The 22744-nt window shown below is 41.3% G+C and overlaps 1 protein-coding gene across 1 annotated transcript in view; it reads right to left on the bottom strand.

Annotated features, from left to right (window-relative positions):
* Positions 1–2007: 2007 nt before the first annotated feature.
* epha4l (eph receptor A4, like) overlaps positions 2008–22744 on the bottom strand; it is a 41839-nt gene continuing 21102 nt past the window's right edge. The window contains exons 5-18 of the mRNA XM_049725212.2: positions 19890–20225; positions 15183–15307; positions 14941–15100; positions 13973–14084; positions 12707–12765; positions 12459–12572; positions 11844–12029; positions 8523–8584; positions 7535–7744; positions 7284–7433; positions 6936–7132; positions 5864–6022; positions 4544–5661; positions 2008–3328 (exon numbers count right to left, since the gene is read on the bottom strand). Of these exons, the coding sequence (XP_049581169.1) occupies positions 5547–5661; positions 5864–6022; positions 6936–7132; positions 7284–7433; positions 7535–7744; positions 8523–8584; positions 11844–12029; positions 12459–12572; positions 12707–12765; positions 13973–14084; positions 14941–15100; positions 15183–15307; positions 19890–20225 (1985 nt within the window). The 3' untranslated portion in view covers positions 2008–3328; positions 4544–5546. The remainder of the gene's footprint in view (positions 3329–4543; positions 5662–5863; positions 6023–6935; positions 7133–7283; positions 7434–7534; positions 7745–8522; positions 8585–11843; positions 12030–12458; positions 12573–12706; positions 12766–13972; positions 14085–14940; positions 15101–15182; positions 15308–19889; positions 20226–22744) is intronic.

The following is a 22744-nucleotide window of genomic DNA, read 5'->3' as shown; positions in this document are numbered from 1 at the left end:
AAACTTGCTCTATAAATGTAATAAACTAAAACTGAAAACCAAAAGTCAAAACAAAATAAACATGAACTATAATAAAAACTGCTAAATTATTTTCCCCTTATCCAGAGCAAATTTTAAGTGTTAAACCCCAGTCCTCAGGGGCCGCATTCCTGCATGTTTTCAAACTTTCCCTCGTTCAGCACACTTGACTTAAATGATCAGTTTATCCTCACATTCTACAGGAGCCTGACAATGATCCCGATTAATTGAATCAGGCGTGTTTAACGAGGGAAACTACGAAAACATGTAGGAATGCGGCCCCTGAGGACTGGAGTTTGACACATTGACAGCATTAGCTCAATCAGCTTCATCGTTGTCACTCATGCCCGACTTAACGCTTCATTTTTTTCTTGCTCCATTTTCCCGTGTTTGTTTAGTTCACTGACAGCCATGCGCCTCCTATTCTCCTCTTCCATTACTCAGTCGAGAAAAGACATACTTTCACGCTGTGTAGCCACTACAAGGCAAAACCTCTATGTCCGCTTTCATCACTGACTGTTTTCAACCATACTTTCTGCCTTTTAATGTTTGACAACAAGCTCTGAGCTGAGAGATTTTAAACGCATTCCAAACATTCCTTTTTCTTTTGACAATAAGCAGGTCTTTTTAATACTTAAAGTTAGAACAAATACACATGGTCTTTTTATATTTATGTTACATGACTGTGGAAGACCCTTCTTGAGCAGCTTGTGTGAACATATTCAAAAACAAACTTAAGACTCAATATTTTAGCCTGACTTTTTGATTGAATTATAATTATAGGTTTTATCAATTTCTCCTCTTAGGTACATATTCCTTTTTTATGTTTAGGGTTAGCCTTTTGTTGGATTATTTTAAATTGTATTTTATGTTCATAAAATGCATTTCTATCAACTATATTAAGTTAATGTTGATTTTGGCTCAGATTCAGAAAACTGGTGAGCCGTGATTGGTTGTGTCCAGAGACAACTGTGATGTCATTTTCAATTGACAGCAAGTGGCCAAATGATTGTCCCCTGAGATAGATTAAAAAATGGTGGATTTTGCCTGTATAATTCGTATTCCACAAACAAAAAATTAATCAGAACACTGTGTTCGGACTAGTTGAGCTGCAGAGAACATATTACAAGACGCTTTTTTACGTTTTATTTCCTCTTCAAATATGCTAGTATAGTATTATACCCATCACACTCAGTCACATAAACTTCATTGCCATCTAAGATTCCCTGATGTCTGTGAAAGACAGACGTTTTCTGTTAACTATCTATCACTGCAAACTTTTAATTATTAATTGATGCGTGCTTATGCTGGTGTTTTTGCAAATCACAGTTTGGCACTTGCATTCACCTCATTTTGTTCTCAGTCATTTCCCCATCGACCCCATTCTCCGTGTATCGCGTCTGTTCTTATCAAATCAAAGACTGCACCATCAGTGGTTTACCCCTGCTGGAAATGAGCACGGGAAGCAGATGTTATTTTGATTAAAACACATACACATGTGTACTAAGTGGAGCTTTGCGACAAATCACCACCACTGGAGTCATGAAAACATTCTAAACTTCAAAAAACAAATCCTTATGGTCCCTTCCAAAGGCTAAGAAAGTGCTTGCAGTGATACTTTGGCCTACATACTTTTTTATTACATGAACCCTCCCTAATTGTTAATTTAATGCAATAAGGCACAGGTTTCAAACTCAAGGTGCAGGGACCAAAATCTGCCCACCGCATCAGTTTGTATGGTCTGCTGAAGCAAATTGTGTACATCTACTTCATTTTTCAATAAAAAATCACAACCAAATAGGAAATTATCTTCTGTGTATACAGTATGATGATATATTTTAAATTATTATTTAAATTATTTTCACTGGTATAAATGGCTCTAATTAACCATACCTGTAAAATTAGCCCACCAAAAAATATGGCACCCCTGCAGTGAAGCAGTCATAAGTGGATTTGTGTGCATGATTAAGAGTCAGAGGGTACATCATCTGGTTTCTACTGTATTAAGTGCCCTTTGGCACCGCTTTATTTTCTTCACTTGAGGCTATTATTTTACAAACTAGATATAAAAGGACATAAATAAATGTCATAACTTACATGTACCTATATCTCCTTGACAAACATAAGAAACAAAACATATGATCATGTCAAAAAAGAGGAAAAAAAAGAACATCAATGTTAGATCTACATGACTAGATCTTATGGCATTGGTAGATATACAATTACCAACATAAAATTCTGTGGTTCGTTATTTTTGTTCATTTTGTTTTTTTTTTCATCAAATCATCAGACATTGAAGTAAAGGAAAAAAATATTTTACAGTACATTCTAGTTTCCTTCCCAACATGTCTTGCATATTTCCAAACAGGTCCCTTTTTTTTTGATCACTAAACCTCAAAAGTTACACATTACCAAGAGGAAAGAGCCATAGCACTGTATTAAGGACGGTGGTGTTTTTTGTGAAGTGTCACTTATATACTAAGTTGAAAACATTCACATAAGTATAATTTCAAGGAACAGAGCAAATGAAGTCCTCTGGGTTATATCGATATATGGTTGACATGTTTTGGAATAAAAATGAAAACTATCAGTCTTTCCTTCTTTGACACCTTGTCCTATAACTCATTGTTGTGCACTGCATGGGGCACCCCTTTCCCATATCCAGGGACTATTTTATCATCACAAGCTTGACAAGTCCAACTTTTACTCAGAGGCTTTTAGTCACACCTGTCAGTGATCCTGTATCCAAATGCAATCCGTGAATCACGGCCAAAGCACAATTAGGTTGCTTTCCAGGAAACTTATAGAGTCCAGCTCACGAAGACAAGAGCAACATATTGTACAACATGTTTTCTTTAGCAAACAAGTGTATGTTGGCTTTTCACAGGCTTCACAGTCGCCTGTGAATGGACAAGGTTAGTGTTTTTCAGGTACGCAAACCATACAACACAGCATTCACTCTTTAGCATTCGTTCGCACACCCAAATCAATCTTATTTTACATGCAAGCAAAGAAGAAACCAATAAGAAATCCTGAAACAACAACAAAAACAAAACAAACAGCCCTGCATCCATTGGAGCAGGGCTTTCTAGATTATATTACATTCTTCATATAGTCTTTTCCGATGCTCTTGATCATTCAAATGACTCCAGTAGAGTGCTGGATGGTGGGAAGAAAGAACATCGTCTCAGTGTCAGGAGAGGCTGCAGTAATAAGAGGAGGGTGTCGGAAGAGGAGGAAGACGATGAGGAAGGAAAGGAATTCTGGGGGTGGCGAGTGGAGGCAGGATCCTGAGGATGGACGACAGCAGCTGGGGAGCAAAAGAGATATGATGCATCAGTCATTGTGTTTGTCAATATCAATGATTTCTGCTGGTCAGCCAGTCCCGGGCGGCTTTATAAAACATTCAACTCATATGAAACCAAAATTAGATCTAGAGCATACTGGGACAGAGAGCGGCACACAGTAATAGATAGCTAAGATAACTAAATAAATAATAATTAGATAAGTGTGTTTCCTGAAGTCTTTGAACATATTTGAACGTATTAGATGAACTCTAACATCTAAAATAAATGTGACTACTGTACACCCATATTTTTTTTCCTTGTATAGTATTTCTAATCACATTGTTAGATGAATCAAGCCACTGCTTGAAAATGTTTTTGGGTTAGGGTCAAAATTTCAAACATTACAGACTGAACTATTCAAAGTCTCATCATTTGAGTTCTGACAGTTCATTATGACATAAATACAGGGTCCTCCATGATTATTGGCACCACTGGTTAAGATGTACTCATAGCTTTGAAATAAATATTTTTTTTTATCACAGAAGTATACTTTTATACTGAAACTTGGAGACATGGTTCACCACCAGACACCAGCTCCTCCTCTGGCCATATCAGTCCTTAGACCTCAACCCTGCATTGTATCACTTTGCCAAAGTAGGGAAGCAGGAGGAGGTAGACATATTTGGGGGAAATGAGGCGACACTTTTCAATCTCGTCATTGCTGCGTGTAATGAATGAACCGTCTGCGTGGCTGAATTACGACTGTTACCACAAATGGCCACTTTATGCTTCATGTTTTGGATTGAATTAAAGTCAAATGTAAAGACAACTGTTACTGAAAAGAACTTTTCAGATCCATGGATAATGTCAGTCATCTCTTGAGCACTCTTCCCCCAACCATGCTGAATGCATATAAGATCGGATGTGTGGATGAGTGATCATACTAACTTAATGTAGGATTTCATTCCATTAAATAGATGCACTAGAATTAAATATTGCATTTTCTTTTTTCCTCTTTATTTTGGTCCTGTGTTATTTAAAGTAACAATTAATTAGAAGCTATAGCGCACAGCTTAAGCAGGGTTACCAATTCTTAAGAAAGGCGGTATATATAGTCAAAAGTGGTGGAAACTGTTATCGTCTCTTTTCTCTCGTATAAGCTGTCCGAATACATTTTTCCACATGTGATAGCACAATATCACAATGCAAAGGGAAGAAAAACAAATACCAGTTCTCACCTTGATAACAGCTTGAGTAATCCTCAGTGGAGTTTGATGATTGTGATTCACTCCGTATCCATATTGCGGTTGTTGCATACATCCTTTTGATTAAATCCTGCCATATGGTCCTTTGTCTTGCTGCAGGAATAAACCCTATTAAATCCAGCAAAACAATTGTCCACTGAGGAAGTCCTGTAGCAAGATGTGGAGGCCACCAGGGCTCTGATTGTGCGGGATGCATGGGGACGATCCGCGCAGTTTGTTTGTCAGAGGGGAGATAGAACATTTTGGGAAGACAGGCCATTTGCTCCGGAAGATCAAAAACATTCTCGGCAATGTCCTGAGGGCAACAACAACAGAAAACTGCTACCAAAAAAAAAAAAAAAAAAAAAAAAAAAGCCATGAGGAAGCAAACATGCATGGCCGCAAAATGAACACCCCCGCATCACCATCTTCCTGACAAAGCCAACATTAGATTTGTCTGAGAGCCGAGATCCTAAATTTTGTGTGTGAGCTATCAAACAGATCCAGCTGAGTCAGAACAATGGCAACTGGGGCAGCCCGTGAGTCCCACTGAGACAATGCATGTACGATAAACACGGTCACAAGAAGGAAGAAGATCTGCTCTGTGTATCAATCCACTAAGAAAGTTCCAAAAATAACACTTTGCCAATCAGAAGGACAAGCGGTTTCCCATTTGTCTTCCTTTTCCTTTCCATCCAATAAAGGCACTCCAGATTGGCCTATCAGAAGCACTTCCAGCTTCCATCTATCCACAAATGTCTTTTCTCAGAAACAAACAAAAAAAAAAGGGCAGAGTAAAGGTCTGAATTTTTGAAAAAGTGCTATTGTCCCCACTTTTTGCTTCATTTTTTCTTTCAGACCAAATTTAAAGTGCACAGATGAGGTAAACTATTTCTTCATAGTTTGTCTCTTTTCAAAGGTAGTGTTTTTTTTCTTTTTTTTTTTTTATAGGAAATGAAGTCCTTTTGCGCCCTTTTCTTTCTCAGTTTTGAATCTCTCAGACAGGAACCATTCTGTCTTGCATCTGTTGCATCTGAGAGAGCATTCCTTGGACACTTGTCAGGATCTTGCTCTGGTGTGCTGCTGAGGAGATTCCAATACGGGTCAGGTCCCTGCAAAGAGAGGAAGCACACTTTAGCTAAAACAACTAAAACCGAAAACACTGCAAAATGGATTAGATCTGAGTGTAAAATAGGAAAAACTACATATTTTTAAATGATTGAGTGATGAGCTTCTTAAAGTAACAGTCGTCCAAAAATAACCACTTAAACATCCCATTGAAAAGGAACTGCACTGTAATAATATCCTACTTACTCTTGTGTCATATGGATCACCGCTTCTGGAGTTGTGTAGCTGGCGGCTGTAAAGTTGTCGATGTATCTCTCCATGCCAATGGCCTGAAGCCAGTCTTCTACTGTGCCCACAGCTGAGGACCCCTCGGGGCTCCCGGGCTCTAGCAGAGTGGTGGTGGGCCTGATAAGTGGGGAGAGGATGGATGGATGGATGGAGGGATAGATAAATAAATAAATACATTTTTAGATTTATTTCTTTTCTTTTTATTCATTCTGTCTTTCTCCTCTAGCCCATTACAGTTTTAATTGTGGCTGTATTTTTTATTATTTTCCTTCTGTATTGTAGTAATTCCATCAAATGCATCAGCTACAAAACATTTTTACAGGCCTGGTCACATATGTACATACACACACACACACACGTACACACACACACACATGCATGCACACGCACACCTCTAACCTCATTTATCCTTACAAGCTGTATTTATAGAATTCAGTTATGATAATTACTCCACAAGGAACCCCTTTTACATTTACTGTCCAACATTAGGTGAGCATGGGAATGTGTGCTCAAACACTCATTAAATTCAAACAGACTTCCACTGGGCGGCATTGAGTCTGTAAACACATGTAGGTCATTCCTGACACATCCAGCCAGTCAAGAATAATAGCGTAGGAGCTGCAGGGTCATATTTGTTTTTGACTTGGCGTTACATCACATCTCTCCACACAGTTAGAAAAAGCAACATTCCAGAGTGTATAGCACCATTGAAGATAATAAAATGTCACAGAAACAAAAACATGCTGTTTCTACTTTATCTTTCCTTTAACACATCATAAACATTAAGTAAAAAAAGTACAGACACTCTACCAAATACACTAATCATTCACTTCACCAAACCAAGCAAAGTCCATAAAGACGTGCTTAGATCCCTTTTGAGAGTCCTGACCTCAACACTGTCAAACACCTTTGGGATATGTGAGCTCGGTTTCCCCATTGAACCCCCGTTACCTTTGACCTCATGAATGTTTTTCTGGATGAAAGGAAAAAACTAGTTGTGTGCAGTTATATATCATTGCCCCCTCCTCACCTGACAACACCGTCTCCACCAGTTCTCTTCAGAGTGTTGGGGTTGCGAATCAGCTTATCCAACATGTTGACAATCTGGCCAAACTTTGGTCGCTCTGCCCTCTCTCTCTGCCAGCAATCCAGCATGAGCTGGTGGAGCGCTACGGGACAGTCCATTGGTGGGGGCAGCCGATAACCCTCATCAATGGCTTTGATCACCTATAAAAAAAAAAAAAAAGAATGAATGTTTCTGATGACTTTCAAACTCTGTAGTTAATTTTCATTCACTTTTAAGTTGATCAGTCAATGTCGACTGCTCAAAAGTACCGCCGTGATTGTCTTAAAATAGCAATGAGTGTGTTTGACTTACATCTTGGTTGCTCATGTCCCAATATGGCCTCTCGCCATATGACATCACCTCCCACATGACGATGCCGTAGCTCCACACATCACTGGATGAAGTAAACTTCCTGTAAGCAATAGCCTCAGGGGCTGTCCAGCGGATTGGGATCTTCCCTCCCTATATTAATCAAAAATAACCTCATAAATAAAGGCTGACAAAGCACACAGCAACAATGACATATAGGCACTGTCACCCCCCCCCAACACAAGCACACTCACCCTGGTGGTGTATGCAGCCTCAGGGTCGTCTTCCAACACACGAGACATGCCAAAGTCAGACACCTTGCAAACCAAGTTGCAGTTGACCAGGATGTTTCGAGCCGCTAGATCACGATGGACGTAGCTCATGTCCGACAAGTACTTCATGCCTGATGCGATACCACGTAGGATGCCTACTAGCTGGATCACAGTGAAGTGGCCGTCATTCTTCTATACACAAGAGGGACAAGTTTTGGAAGAAGTTAGATGAGTTACAATTTAAAAAATGCACACATTTATTGTACGACAGTGGAAAGCAAGATCAGAGTATAGGCGTTTAAACAATTATGATTGTGCTGAACTGAACCGTCCTCTTTAGAGGAAACTAGAATTTTCAATAACCACCACACTGGGGGTCACCAACGTAGTACCTGTGGGCACCAGGTAGCTTCCAAGGACCCCATGAGTAGCCTGCAGGCTTGTTCTAAAAATAGATCACTGTTGATGGGACATTGTGATTTCCTACAAACGTTGTTGGGGTTGAAAATGTAAACACTGGCAGATATTTCTTTGAATTAAATTTAGCATGCTATTTATCTTTTTATTGTAGATCTGTATAGATCATTAATTACTGTAATAACATAAAACAAGAACATTATTAAAGGTAATGTGAGCATTTATGTTATTTCACAAGTGTGTATCAAACTGGTTAGCCCTTCTCATTAATAGTTCTTAAAGTAAATAGTTAGTAGTTAAAAGGTTGGTGACCCCTGCTCTACATTTTCTCGTTGATGCTTGATGTTATTTGTCTTTTGTTAAGCAAACTTTGCAAACACAGAAGTGAAATCTCTGTAAATTCAACAAAATGCTAAGTCGATAAAGGAGGAGGATAAAGATTAGGGTGAATGTTTGTGAACAAAACGCTTGTAAATTGGGTGGATGACATTAAAGTGATAAGATCGGATCAGTATACATCAGGTGTGCACACACATAGAAACGCATGACTGACCCTAAGGAATGCATCCAGCGATCTGTTTTCCATGTACTCGGTGATAATCATCACTGGCTTACCTAGAGAGAGTGAGAGAGAGAGAGAGAGAGAGAGAGCGAGATGATGAAATGATGCATATGACAGCTAGATTCCCAGTGGAATTTTGGTTTGTGTGTATGTGTGTGTGTATGTGTGTGTGTGTGTGTGTGTGTGTGTGTGTGTTAGTCTCGCTCTGTCACGCAGTGATTTAATTAGCTCAATGTAACGGTTGCCCAGACTTCGTCTTTCTCTCGCGATACATGCTAAGGCATCTCCTCTGAAACAAAACACGACTACACAATCTTCTGGCCTTAATGCAAGTATGAGCGACATTATGTGACAACTCAACGGAATCAGCCAGCCAGCGTCTGTTTGACTCACTGTTTATGCCCCCTTACTTTGACCTTTCTCCTCACCAACGTTTGACACATCTGTCACTCTCGTCTGTGCTGCATATGTCCTGCTCCTTTCCATAAATACACAGTATCGTCCCCTTTTCCCCATAACCTCGCCCATTCCTCTTTGGCCTTTTTCACCTCATCCCTCTATCTGACCCACGCTTCTCTTTGGGGAGCATCTGTGCCTTTATCTGAGCGGAACATGCAACGGGTAGCGTGGCTGTTCTCTTGTGAGTCTCTGTCTTTGTTCCCCAGTGGATGAGGCGGCTTGCAGGCAGGCGGAGCAAGGTATGAACAGAAGAAAGAATTAATTATGGCTTTTTCCCCACAATCCCCAGCAAGCAGATACGTAACCAGCCATGGCATCAACTCATAACAAGTGTTATAGTAAATTCCCCAGAGAACAGGTTTTGTGTTCCATTCCAAGTGGCACAGCTAAGGTGAAGTTAAAGGCTGACTGCAATGACAAATGCTGAGTTAAGGCTTGAGCTTGAAATACATCTCCAATGCCTTCTTGAAGAATATTCAGAGTAGCAGAGAGCTGAGCTGTTGGCAGCTGAGGTCCTGAAGGTGACGTTCCCCTGCATAGCAAGCTGCTCGCCTTGCCAAGAGGCTGTCATTCACCCCCTCACCCGCTGCGTGACTGGCACACCATTAATCACGGGGTGCTCGGACGATGCCCCCAAAAGAGGAAGTGGATTTAAATTTGGGGGATCGCGGGGGCCCTCTCTGTCAGCCATCTTTGTTCCCTTTGTTGAGCGCCTCTGCCCTCGAGGCGCCAGTGATTGACAGCTCCCCAATCCAGTCTGAAGAGTGTCTGACCTGCGACCTTAAACTCTCGCCTTTTCAGCCCCGCCCTATTCCTCAAGGCTTATTTGCATGCTAATTCCATGTTTACTGAATACGCCCTGCCGCCTTTGGCAATGAACCCTGGGCAAGGACTCTCGAAAGAAGGCTGATTATCACCTGCCAATGAAACCGAATCAGGCAACAAAGAGGAAAATTGGGAAATCAACAGGCAGACGCTCCTCTGAGGCTCACTCAAACTCAAAGACTAGCTTTTAATAACTCATCTGTTTTTAATTTAGAGACTTGCTTTATGTAGATTAGACATTTTAATAGTGACTCGATTTAAGGTTGAAGGCATGCAAATGTACTCTGGCAGTCCTTAGTGAAAAGATTCTAGAAAATTATGTATTTGAGAACCCCATCGAGGTGTATTCATAATTAATATGTCTTAACTGGCTCTGTTGGACATGCCAACAAGTTCATGCCACATTAAAAATTCCTTTTAACTTTATTGAAATGGAGAGGGGAGTACAATTCAAATAATGGGTTTTTAATAGATTCCACCGACACACTCTAGTGTGAAGGGCTCATTTGCCCAAACCTTGAGTTGAGCTCTCAAAAGGGAGAGTAGATGGAGGCGGAGAGTTAGTTATCAGATGCCCTTCTTGCTAAGGCTCACTAGCCTTTCATGTTGGCGGCTATCGCTGCAGCACGGCTCATCGGTCTCCTCATCTAACCCTCAAACGCTTTGTCATTCTCAGTCGCTGGATCCTTCGCTTTCTTGGCCTCTCTGTTTTCTTTTGTTGTCATTCCTGTTGTTGTCTTCTGTCGCTCCTCTAATCCATCACCTTCTAACTGCCCGGCTGTCTTTTTTTTCTCTGCATCTCTATTTGTACCTTCCGTGGCTTGTCTCCAATTTCTTTTCCCTGTGCCTGTCCATCTGTGGGCGTTTCCTATGCCTTTCTCAAGGCTTCTCGTTGAGGTCTGAGGGGTCATATAAGAGGTGATACATGTTGGAAGAGATAAGTAATTCCGCCTGAGCTGCTGTTCAGGTCTTTCTAGGCCGTGCATGCATCTGTCTTGTGTTGTGCGCGTAAAAGGGTCAGAGACAGTGTTATCGAATAGCGATAGGACCAAGCTGCTGCTATGTCATGACACATTAAGGCCCTTCATCCATCTAACCTAAGCTAAGGCTGGCCGTCAGCTATCAGCCGTCCCAAACACATACATAGAACACAAAGTGCACAGACATGTTGACAAGAGTTTTACCCAAACACGCAAGCACCTCAGTCCTAACAAACAGAATTAGGACAAGGAGTAAATGGTGGAGCAAAGCTGGGGGTGGGGCATGAAGAAGATAACACCAAGGGCAGAGGGAGGGAGATGTGACCAGTGTTTTGTGACCACGCAGCAGCAGATAGAGGAGGGATAGGGTATCACTCCCTAACCCCAAACACATTTAGAGCTGACACCATGATTAATGAGCCCAGTGCCGCACTACAGGGACTGTTCCTGGGCCATTAGCACCCCCCTCACCATTTGCCCACCTTGCTCTATTTCCCCTTACCCTTCCCACAGACAATGCAACCCGTCCATCTGGAAAAAGGCCACCCTGTGACAGCCTGACTGTGAAATACTCAAAACACACCCGTAGCGTTGGGATGCTAAAGCATTTGTAGTTTTGGTTCAAACAAAATCAGAACACCCTGCAATCAACTCACACATTAGTCGAGTTAGGTTCGGTTATTAAATAAATAGAATTGTCTACAGCTCTTACAACCATCTGAATTAGGGCAAAGTCTTTCCAGACAGGACTACTACTACCTAAAAAAGACATTTGTCTGAATCAACCTTCCACCAATGTCACCCACAATGTAGGCTAGAATGATTTATTGTTGCATTTTTTAAGTAGTGGGTGTGGGTCTCGGGGAGGGTTGCGTAGCGCGATGGAAATGTATATGGATGTCCTTTTTGGAGTAATAAATATATTGTGTTCCAGACATTTTAATCAATGTGTGTTTGGGGCGTAGGCAATAATTGGAAATCTGTATATAAGTCAAGGTTACTAATGACTGATGTCTGACAGCAGTAGTAAAGAAAAATAAGCACATACATTTTGTGACGACACCCTCGAGGTGGATGATGTTGGGATGGTCAAATTGGCCCATAATGCTGGCCTCAGCCAAGAAATCCCTCCTCTGCTGGTCGGTGTATCCAGCCTTCAGTGTCTTTATGGCCACACAGATCTCTCTCTTGCCGGGCATTTTCAAACGGCCACTGCAGACCTCACCAAACTCCCCTGAAATAAACATGGTACTATTTACATTGCATCCCTCCTGGCGCCGGTGTTTGGTTTTTTTATGTGTATGTTGGAAGGAGTCCTCTTTAAACATTGATCAGGGTCTCTAATCCCTTATTGCTCCCTCCATGCAGCCAGTTGTGCGGTGAGAGGCAAGAAATCGATATTGATTCTTCTCTTTATTGTTTTGTCATTGGATGTTTTTTCTTAACCTACAGAATTAGTACAACATATTTAGCTTCTAATCTCATCCTCAAAGACAGACATAATGTTATTGTCGGGGGGGAAAAACATTCCTCTTGAAGACAGGCAGTACTAGCATGACACAAATATGAGATCATTCCATCCAAAAACACTTTCTCAGGAACATCTTGGCAAGAAAAAAAAAAATGCAACGAAGAATTGTTTAAAACATTTTTTTTTACTTACCGACACCAATGACTTTCTCAATCTTGATACAGGAGGCATCAATCTCTTTGGCAAACTCACGCACAGCTTGGTTTGGGTCCTCATAGGTAAATGGATCAACATATGTTCTCACTCCTTAAGATAGAAAATGAAAATTTTAGTCTCTTAGACTCACTTCATTTTGTCTTTACTTTAATTATGCTGCAGGCTACACCACAATTTGTAGTGCATGGTTTTTGAATGACAGAATTTGGACCTATTGTAAGTACCTTGATGTAAATGCTTTTCTTCATCAGACTCCTGCTTGGCTTTGCTGTACTTACTCCTTCTAGGGAGAGATAAAAACACAAGGACAGTTGATTATATGTGTCATGGAAAAAAAAGTAAAACAATTCTTCAAATGGGAAAATTAAGGGAACCCCAATTTATACAGTTTTTCTAAAATTATTATTTTTTTGTCATTTACGATCTTTTTTTTCCCCTTTGCGGGACAGAACAGAAAGTTAAAATTAAAAACTGAGAAGGGCATACAAGATTTTTGGAACAATATGTTAAAATCCCTCGGGATGACATTGATGCGCTGATGTCTGTGATCACATGTGCGAGACATTGTCCTCCTCCGCTATTGTGTAATGAGGGTTAACAGCTATGTGATTACAGTCCCTTCCCACAATCATTGCATGGCCGCAGCAACACAATGACACTGGTCATCACATGCATACAGTATAAAGGAGGCAAAGACAACCACCTGCTTAGTTGTAAAAGATGCAATCACATGGGAAACCAGCACACACAATAAATCTAATTTATGACCCAAAACAAATGAACAGATGGAAATGAACATTTGGTTCGGTGGGCTCGCACACTAATCAACAAGTGAAAGTAATGTGTACACGCATTCTAATAAATTCAAAACCTATTAATAGTTATATGCCCAAAAAATTGTACTCAGACACACACACACATGCACACACACACACATGCACACAGAGCATGGTCAGGGCTCTGAGGTGAGGCAGCCCCATCTGCATGTAATCCCATGTGTGTGACGGAGCTTTGTCCTGCTCGCTGGTTAACACCCTGAGATTGGGTCACCGTAAATCCACCTGATGCCTCTCTGCCTGACTGTCTCAATTTTGCCTGCTATTTTTGATTTCTTGCTTGTCCGCAGCTATCATTCTTCTGCCGTTTCTTAAACCGTTTCCCTTGTTCTCATTTTCTTCACACCAGTAAGCAAGCCACAGCAGGAGACAATAACCAGTGGCCTAGATTGTAGTGGGGAAAGGGGATGAGAAGTGAGGATGGATGCAAAGGACAGGGATCGAGGGGTCGCTGATTGCCTCTCTTCAGCTGTCGTGGTTGTCAATCATGTCTCCGGTGTGGGGAGTCATCAGTCATCACGCTTGAGCATGGGGCAATAGCTTTCCTACTCGCCTTTTTGACAGCTACTTTTCCCGGTGCTAAGCGAGACATCGCTCATCAGCGAGGAGAAACGGACTGACAGAGAACAAAAGAGCCGGAGGGATGAAGCCCACCTTCGGCTGATGACAAAAGCGCTGATGAGGAGAAGGAGGAGCACCACGCTGCCGACCACAGACACCAGCAACACTGTGGAGTTTGTCCCATCACCGATTATAGGAGCTGGCACTGAGAGGGAAGGATGGAAAAAAAAGAATCAAAAAGAGCAATACATTCTGTGTCAGTCATTGACCCCTCATGAACCCTCTTGATATCTCGCAAACTCTCTATATACACATGCATGCCCCCCCCCCCGCGCACACACACACAACACACACATCGCTTTGGTTTACGATTCCACCATAAAGTATACTGCTGTTGGCCCGCATTGAAAGACAAGGACACCCCATTAGGTTGTGTGCTTGACCGTGTCATTATCATGTGCCGCTGTTTGGATTTGCATCACAAAGAAGACACCTGGTCCCTCCATCAATTCTAACCATGCACGCCATAATATGGCTTTCAGTTCTTCCGAATTTTCTTGCATCATTAGCTCTCGATTCGCTATAACTGACATATAGTCTGACAACTGACATGTTGTCTAGACACATTTCACCTTGCAAACACAGATTTGCTATTGCTCCAAAATTTGGGACCTGCAATTGTCTTTCATCTGAGCGTGGTGCATCTAAGCATTATCACTTCTCTTAGCCTATCACATTTAAGCCTGCAGAAGAAAATCCAAGCACAACCATCAACAGCATTTGAGTCAAAATGATATAAATCTTCAAATATTCCTAAAGGTTGAACCTTTACTGGTATACCCACTGAGACTCATTGGACTGTGAATAATGGTGACTCCTCAAGTTGTGAGTCAGGTGCTGCAGCACTGATATCATTTATCTTTTACACATAACAGCTATTTTGATAAATGGCACACGGAAAAAGTCACTCGTAAAAGATGCTATCATTGCTGGATTTTGCAAAGGTGGGCTCAGCCATGAAAAAAATTTCATGGTCTTGAAAAGAGAGTGGCTTAACTCACCCGAGTTTGTCATAAACTCAAAGGGGCCGCTGCATTCACCATAGCCGGCCGCTGTGCGTGCACGCACATGGAATACATAAGAAGTGAGGGGAGTGAGACCCTTGATGTCTGCGTTCCTGGATGAGGTTTTTATGATCCTGTAGCTTTTTTCATTTTGGTCCTGCACAAAGAAAATTGGAATAAGACAGTCGAAGCAACTTGAAAACAACAGCAGGCAATTTGCCAATGTTTCAACCACTTACCTTTTCGTAGTACTTGACCTCGTACTCGAGGATCACCCCATTGGCTCGTTGTGGAGGTTGCCACACCAGCGAGATGGTGTGTCTTGTGATGTTCTTGGCTTGGACAGATGTTACCGGGGAGGGAGCTGTGGAAGAGATAAAGCAATTTGAAGCTGCTCTTTTCAACTTGTCTTTCATGCTGCAGCCTTGGAGACAATAAGTCTGTTTCTCTTGCCCTCTTAAATCTTCGGCTCTTTTATCCTTGACACCACAAGACGTTTACTTGAGTTTGGTTTTTGGCTTTTATTAAAAAAGAGATGTTGTAAAACCACATGGCGAGATTAATAATATAATATATTGCTGATGGTAGGAATGCATACAACAGATCCAATATTCCCTTAGCTGACAACAACCCAGACAAGGTGGCAAAGTAATAAAAAGCTTGATATTCCGCATATCTGCAGGTCACCTTGGGAAAACCCTGTGATGCTACAAAGTGCGCCCCGGAAAAGCACAAAAAATTGGCTCAGTCTTTTGCCTTTTTTTTTTTTTGTCTTCAAGGGACCAAATCAATTGGTTTTCATTAAAGCGCCACAGAGCGATCTTATCCCGAGCCATTTCTGCAGCAGCTGATAATAAGGCCATAATTCAAGTAACAGAGCTATCTGCATTTGGGCGCCTTTAACACATGAAGGTTAAAGCACAGATAATGGCTCACTCTTGAACCCACCCTTCAGTATGTCTTTGACGCACAAATCAAACTTGTATCTACAGGGAGCGCGCCGATATTAAAACTGGGTCATGCAGTGGAAAATAAAGTTGACACAAGCATGTTCAAATGCAAAGTGTTTTTTTGTTGTGGTATAGAAAATAGAGGAAGCTAAATCATTTCAAATTGTTTTGCGTTTTAATTGTTGGTTGATTTGAGCTATAAATAATCTTTACAGTACAATTGAAAACAAAAATAATTCTTTCTGAAAGGGGAGGTGAAAATAAACAGTTTGAAAATACATCATTTTGCTGAGCTAAAAGTTTTAGAGGTAACAGTAAGGGTGATTTTTTTAATTTTATTTCTTATTTTCTCATTTTTTTTGTCACAAAAACATGGCAGTTGGCATGTATGCAAACCCAGTGCTACAAAAGAAAATATAGATTCTTCTCATTGGCATTCAAAAATACTAGAAATAAATAGACTAGAAAATAGAACCGAACTAGAAAAAACTTAAAGCACATTTCGATATTTCTGCCAACCAAGCAGCATTTTATTAGACTTTAAAGGTTTATATAGAATGCTTTTTTGGACCTGTGCCTCTAAGTGACATTGTAACCGTCCTAATTTCAGACAGTCTGTCTTTTAAAACATTACAGTGGAGTGATTAATGAGGGGTTTATCATCCAGCGATCACGATTGGATTATCTATGACATGATATACATTCTCATCACATAGACCGGGGGCTCCGGGGAACTGAGTATTTAAGCTTACGCGAATAAAACCCTGCTTTTAGCAGCGGATTGAGTTCAAACAGGCTTGGAATTCAAGCACCAGCCACGGATTGAATTTCAGGGGGCGACGCAAAAGCAGGAGGGGGCATTTTCAGAGGGACTGGTGGGAGCTGAGATGGAGATGAAGAGGTTTGGGATTGCAGACGTCTCTTGGTAAATGGATTAACCCAAGGTTGTGTCGGCCTAATGTGTTGCATCTCTGTTAAACAATTAGATGGCAGCCATTTGTATCCCTCGATCAATCTTACCCAGCCGGGGAGAGCCAATTTGAAGCCCCCCGCGGGACTGGTCGAGGACACTCCAGCTACGAAACTGACCTTCATTCCACTCAAGTAATCCACACATTCATCTTTTCTCCAAAGATGACAGATATTGCAATTTAATTGTGTTCTGCATCTCTTGTTGCATTTTTATTTCTCCTTCAACTAATGTGAGGATGAAGATGAGTAGACTTTTGAGTGGTCCCTCCTGAGAATTCCCCACGTGAGACCGCAAACAGCCCTGACAGGAAATAAGTGACTTGTCTTTTATGACATATTGAAGTCATATAGTCATTATATGAATACATTTGAACTAGTTTTCAACCATGTAACCAAAACAAGCCTCTCCTAAATCAAGAAGCTTCTCTTGAGGCAATCATTTGGGACGTGACACCTATGATACATTACAGGGAATATTTGCATTGGGTTTGCATTTGTCATGATTTTTCCTCCACATAAAATACAGTTTGTTGAGGGTTTGACTTTGCAATCATGTTAATCATTTTGTACAGCGTCGAGGATTCTATATGTGGTTGGCGCAAGCTGTTGCGCAAATATGCAGTTGATTACATTTGAAAAAAAAAAAGAGAGAGAGAAAGAGATGCTGGGCAGGACATGTGGTTGCCAGATTGAATCCCGGCTGCCAGATTGGAGTCCCTCAGTTTTGCTGTCACCAAGGGAAAAAAAAACTGGGGAGGGAGCTGTATTTCACAGTGTCAAGAAAATGGCTTCTGCTTACATGATCCTTTCCCACCCAATGTAACGGGTGCTTCCATCTCCCCAAACACATTTGCACATGTCCGTTTTGCCAGCGAGATGGAAACTCACTCACACACATGTTCACTGACAGACAAGCCAAGCCCCCCACGCAGACACTTTCTCAAGCTCTGATTCAGGTTTTGTCACCTAAAACTGCCAAGAGTTTATTATCAAGACATAAACACCTCCATTTTGAATGTTTTTTTTTCTGTTTTTGTTACAATGCACACACACAAAGTGTTTGATCCCATAAAGGGGGGAAAAACCTTCTTTTACAGCCAAGGGTCAGTTCAAAGCTTATTCCCCCAACAAGCAAAGCCTCCATCACCCTTTCACTCCTCTTGCAGTCCGGGTGATGGGGTTACACCCCCACTGATTTATGCCTCTGGGTTTGTTCACGTCCTGGCAAAGACTCACACATCCAGTTACAGATTCATGCACACGCAATCAACAGTGCTAATGTGTTAATTTTCCTTTGGCGTGGTTCTCTGAAAACCTCTATTCATTTTTTTTTGTAGACAGAAAACCATGAGTGTTCCTTCATTCTAATCTGCCCCCCTCACCTTTTCCTTAGCGACTGAAATTTGAACTTTAATGGGGATGCAGCGGAGGCTGGGCCGTCTTTTCCCCGGCAGTTATAAATCCTAATAAATCTATCATAATAAATGAGTAATCCACCGTGTCTGGATGAAGGAAGGCAGCACGGGGAAAGGGACAGCCGCAGATGACGAGCTGTATTACTAGAGGCTGAAACCAGAGATTCCAAAGCCTCTAGTGAGCATTAGTGGAAAGAAATCCAATCATTCTGGAGATATCCTCTTTAACACACACACAGGCTCAGGCAAAGGCATACATACTAAAGGAGACATGGACACATAGGCAACATTGTTTGAGGGGCAAATGCTGATGGTCTCCTAACTGTATCTCGCTTTTCACATCCGCACACACACTACACAGCTACAAGTGCCTTCTGACTAATCCTATGGAACAGTTGGGAAACATGCACTAGTGACAAGCCAAAGGCAACATCTGTATCATAAAACTTGGAGGCTACTTAAATCAGACAGACCTCACTTTGTGTGCTTCAGCCCGATTCCAAGTGTGAGAGAGTGCAGGTTTTTTTAGATTGTTTTGCGCAGTTGCGCACCAGTGCGGCCACCCTGTCCCACCAGTGTAAACCCTCGGCCTTGACTCAGAGGTGCACTCCATTACAGATCCTACACAAGGCTGTCTGGCAGTGCTCTCAGCTCTCCCACAGGCAGCACAGCCATTCATCTCTATTTTCCTGACCCCAGCTGATAAATCAAGCCACTGTGTCCTCAAATTGCTAGTCCAAACTGCATCCAAGACATTCACTTTTCCCAGGGATGGAAATTAGTGATAAAAAGTGACACAAAAGGGGCACTTAGCTTGCCACCCAAGAGCAGAAGAGTAAACGAGACCAAAGTAATGATCAGCTTTAAGTGATGGAGAGCAAGGAGGGATGACGAGAAAGCACCAGGGCTATAAAATCCATTTGCACAACAACCAGTCACAAAATGGCTTAATGACAAAACCAGCAGTGGCTCTGAATGCATCCCTGAGCTTAAAGGGCCGCTCTTGAGCTCAAGAGATGGTGCATTGTTGGACGTATTGTGCTTTAATTACACAAACAATTTCTCGAAAGCATTTGTAAGGACGCCTTAAGTGGATCAACACAACTCATCTAATCCATTAGCTCCAGCTCTAAATATAGCACCTTGCCGCTTGCACTATCCGGGGCTTCATATGCATAATTATGCAAAATTCAAGAAGGAATATTGCAGAAAATAATTTCACGCTGAAAGGAATCCATCATCCGACACATCCTCCAGCTCTCACCCAAATCATTCCCATCTTTAATCATGTTGTTTTGTATCGTAGATTATTATAACCACCAAAAAGCTGAATAATCACATATGGGCATAGTATATAATGTACTCCTTCAGGTAGACACAAGTGAATGTTCTGCTAATAGGCTCTTCAGATTTGATCCCTCCTGTAATGTGTAAAATGTGTTCAAACAAATGTATTTTCTCAGTTATTTGCTGATATTGTCCAAAAACAGCAGTTTGAGGCATCGTCTTCCTTCCATTAATAGTAATGTTGGACTTGAACACTTCCCTCAGGCTTTTCAAAGACATTCTCCTCCCACAAACTCAATCAACCCATGTCTGATTAGCTTACCGGCCTGGTTGGTGGTGACGGTCACAGACACTGCCTGTTCCGGCCCGGGGCTTTGTGGCGAGACGCCATTTACCGCCCACACCTCGAAGGTGTAGTTAGTGTGGGCCTGCAGTTCGTTGATGGACACCCTGGTTCCCTTCAGACTCAGCTGCTGGGGGCTAAAGTGGATGGCGTTGCCGCAGGGTTGACAGCGTCGCCCATCGGGCCCGCAGCGTTTACACACTATGTTGTAGGTCAGATCTTGTCGTCCTCCTGAGTTCCTTGGCGCACTCCACTCCAGGTTGACAGAAGTCTCGTTCACATTGGAAATGAGGTGGAGCGGTGCTGTCGGAGGCCCTAGAGAGAAAGTTGGTGGTTAGAAAAAAAATGTTGGGCGAAATGCTAAGCAGGTACCGAGTTACAGCAAAATGTTCCTGCGGTCACTGTTGAAGTGGAGAAAAAGGCATTATGGTATATCTTTACAACAAATTGGTTGTTGCAACAGCTGGGGAAACACTCTTTCATAATAAATCAGCTTGCCTATTTATGAAGCAGGCACAATCTGAATGTACCTATATTACAAATTCTGCTTCTAGAAATGAATGTGCTATTATTTGATTCATTCCAAAATAAGTAATTTCATTGAATTTCTATGGTATCACAAGTGTTTTAGATTTTGCATCTAATAATATTGATACACCTTTAGTGAATTCCAATGGCACATTTTAATCACAGTATAAATCACAGGGCTGTCACACTTAATATCATGAGTGACTGTATATTAGACATTAAATTGGCTTGTCCTTTAAATCAAGATCTGAAGCTTCTTAAATATCTTTGTAATGTCCTGTCTATCAAAGCATGGGAGGTTCCAATTAACTGAAATGTAATCAACCGAAAGATTTTTTTTCAAGTGTCGAATCAGCGGCAGACAGCAAAATACCAGTCGGTATCTAACAGATTGTCTTTATGGCTGCCAACAATAACTGCAGATGATGTTTGTGTTGGACCTCATTCTCAAGCACCCCTCCTCCCCTACCACCACCACAACTGTTTGATCTTGACTCTACAAACTGTGCTTTTATGTTTATGCAAGCGGCAATGCAGATGTGACACAGCTTCCCCTCATCATCAATTTCAATTTACATGTCAGCTCCACTTTAATGAATGTGTTTTTCTGTGTGTTGCTTTCAAACATAAGATTCAGTAATTGACTTAACTCTCCCTGCCCTCTCTCCATCTCCCTCTGACTAATGAAGCGCTGGCGTGCGCGCTGGGGGGGATCGATGCACGCTGAAATATGAAATCTAGTCAGTTGGCTGACTAATCATTTGCAAAGGAAATTAATTATCAGTGTTATTTTTAGAGTCGCACAATGACACTGAAATATGTCACTGAGACATAGTGAGACAGAGGCTATAAATGCATTGGGGGGGGGGGGTACTATGTGTGGACAAATATTGCCGAATTAAGAAGAGCAAGTTCACCAATAGTGCATTTGGAAAAGTCTGTGGACAGTATGTAGTAGTTGCACTCAAAACTTTGGAAAGTTGACCAGATGTAGAAGGAAGGGAGATGTTGAATAGGCTTTGGAAATGGATTACTAAGCAATGATTATTCAATTAATTAATTAACCAAAAGTTTTTGATAATAAATTAATCACTTAGATATAATTTTCAATTAAATGATGCCCAAATGCTCAGAATTTCAATCTCTAAACAGTAAATATTCTGGATCAAACCAGTAACTGAATTATAATTAATATTTTCTGAGCTATTTATTTGAAATAATGTTTTTGTTTTTTTTTATCAAAGGGATGGGAATTAAAATGATCCGATTAATTGACAAAATAATTGACAGATTATTAAAAAAAGTATTTGTTTCAGCCTTTGTATGATCAGACCATGACTCGAGGAAGGCAGCAGAAATGAATGGCATGAGTGAAAATCCTAGATGGTCTTACGATCAGCCTTTCAGCAACATCAACAAATATTACAAATCTCATTTAAAAATTATAATAAGCACTGTCCCCACACACCTTCCTCATATTTTCTCTTCCACACCCACTTTTCATTAGTAGGAGTTATAGATGGTGTTTCTAAATTAAGGCGCCTACATCCAACTGTGATTATAATAGAGCCTGTGTCAACTTGTTAGGCTCAACTAAACTCCCTGTCCAATTCTATATTTAACAATGTGCTGTAATTTCACTATCCATCTGTTTGTAAGTGCTCTGCCAAAGAATAGTTTTTTCTGCTTTAATACTACTGTAGTCTAAATTGAGCATTATAAGTGTCTAACTTTCCAAGGGGACAGATGTGTAGGGTTTCTTGCTTCACACGTCACTGCTTTTCAATGCTATTTTAAGCAACACCTGTCGCTCTCCTAGAATGCACCAATGGGAGCGAGGGAGAGTCGGAGAGCTGTTGACTGTGAGTGACACTTTTTAATTAATCCCAAGAGCGTGTGTAGTGAAGGAAAGGAGTTTGTGGACCAACATCCAGTCAATAAGGCCTTCATACATAGTCACACGTTCAAAAGTTTGGCCAAAATAAAGTTTAAGTGAAAGCTTCCCCCTCCCCACCGTTTCATCCGTTTATGGGCATGCAATTTGCTTCAAGCATTAGTTCTTTCTTTCCTGTCAGCCCATGCTTCATCTGTCTTTCTCATTTTTACTCTTAAACGTCTCCCTTCACATGCCCCCACCTCTTTTCGTTGTCTACCTTTTTTCCCCTCCTGTCTCTTCCTATCAGCATTTGTTAGCTGAGTGTTGTGCAGGTCCAAAGTGGAGAGAGGGCAAAATTGGCCTGAGCATCAAACTCCACAACTGCAATCCATCTGGGATATATTCAATGTTCCCCTTGGGGCTTCCCCAT

The sequence above is a fragment of the Syngnathus scovelli genome, chromosome 7 (assembly GCF_024217435.2).
Source record: "Syngnathus scovelli strain Florida chromosome 7, RoL_Ssco_1.2, whole genome shotgun sequence".
NCBI classification, from domain to species: Eukaryota; Metazoa; Chordata; class Actinopteri; order Syngnathiformes; family Syngnathidae; genus Syngnathus; species Syngnathus scovelli.
The sequence above is the reverse complement of the archived record's forward strand: the minus strand, read 5'-3'. Positions and strand labels throughout refer to the sequence as shown.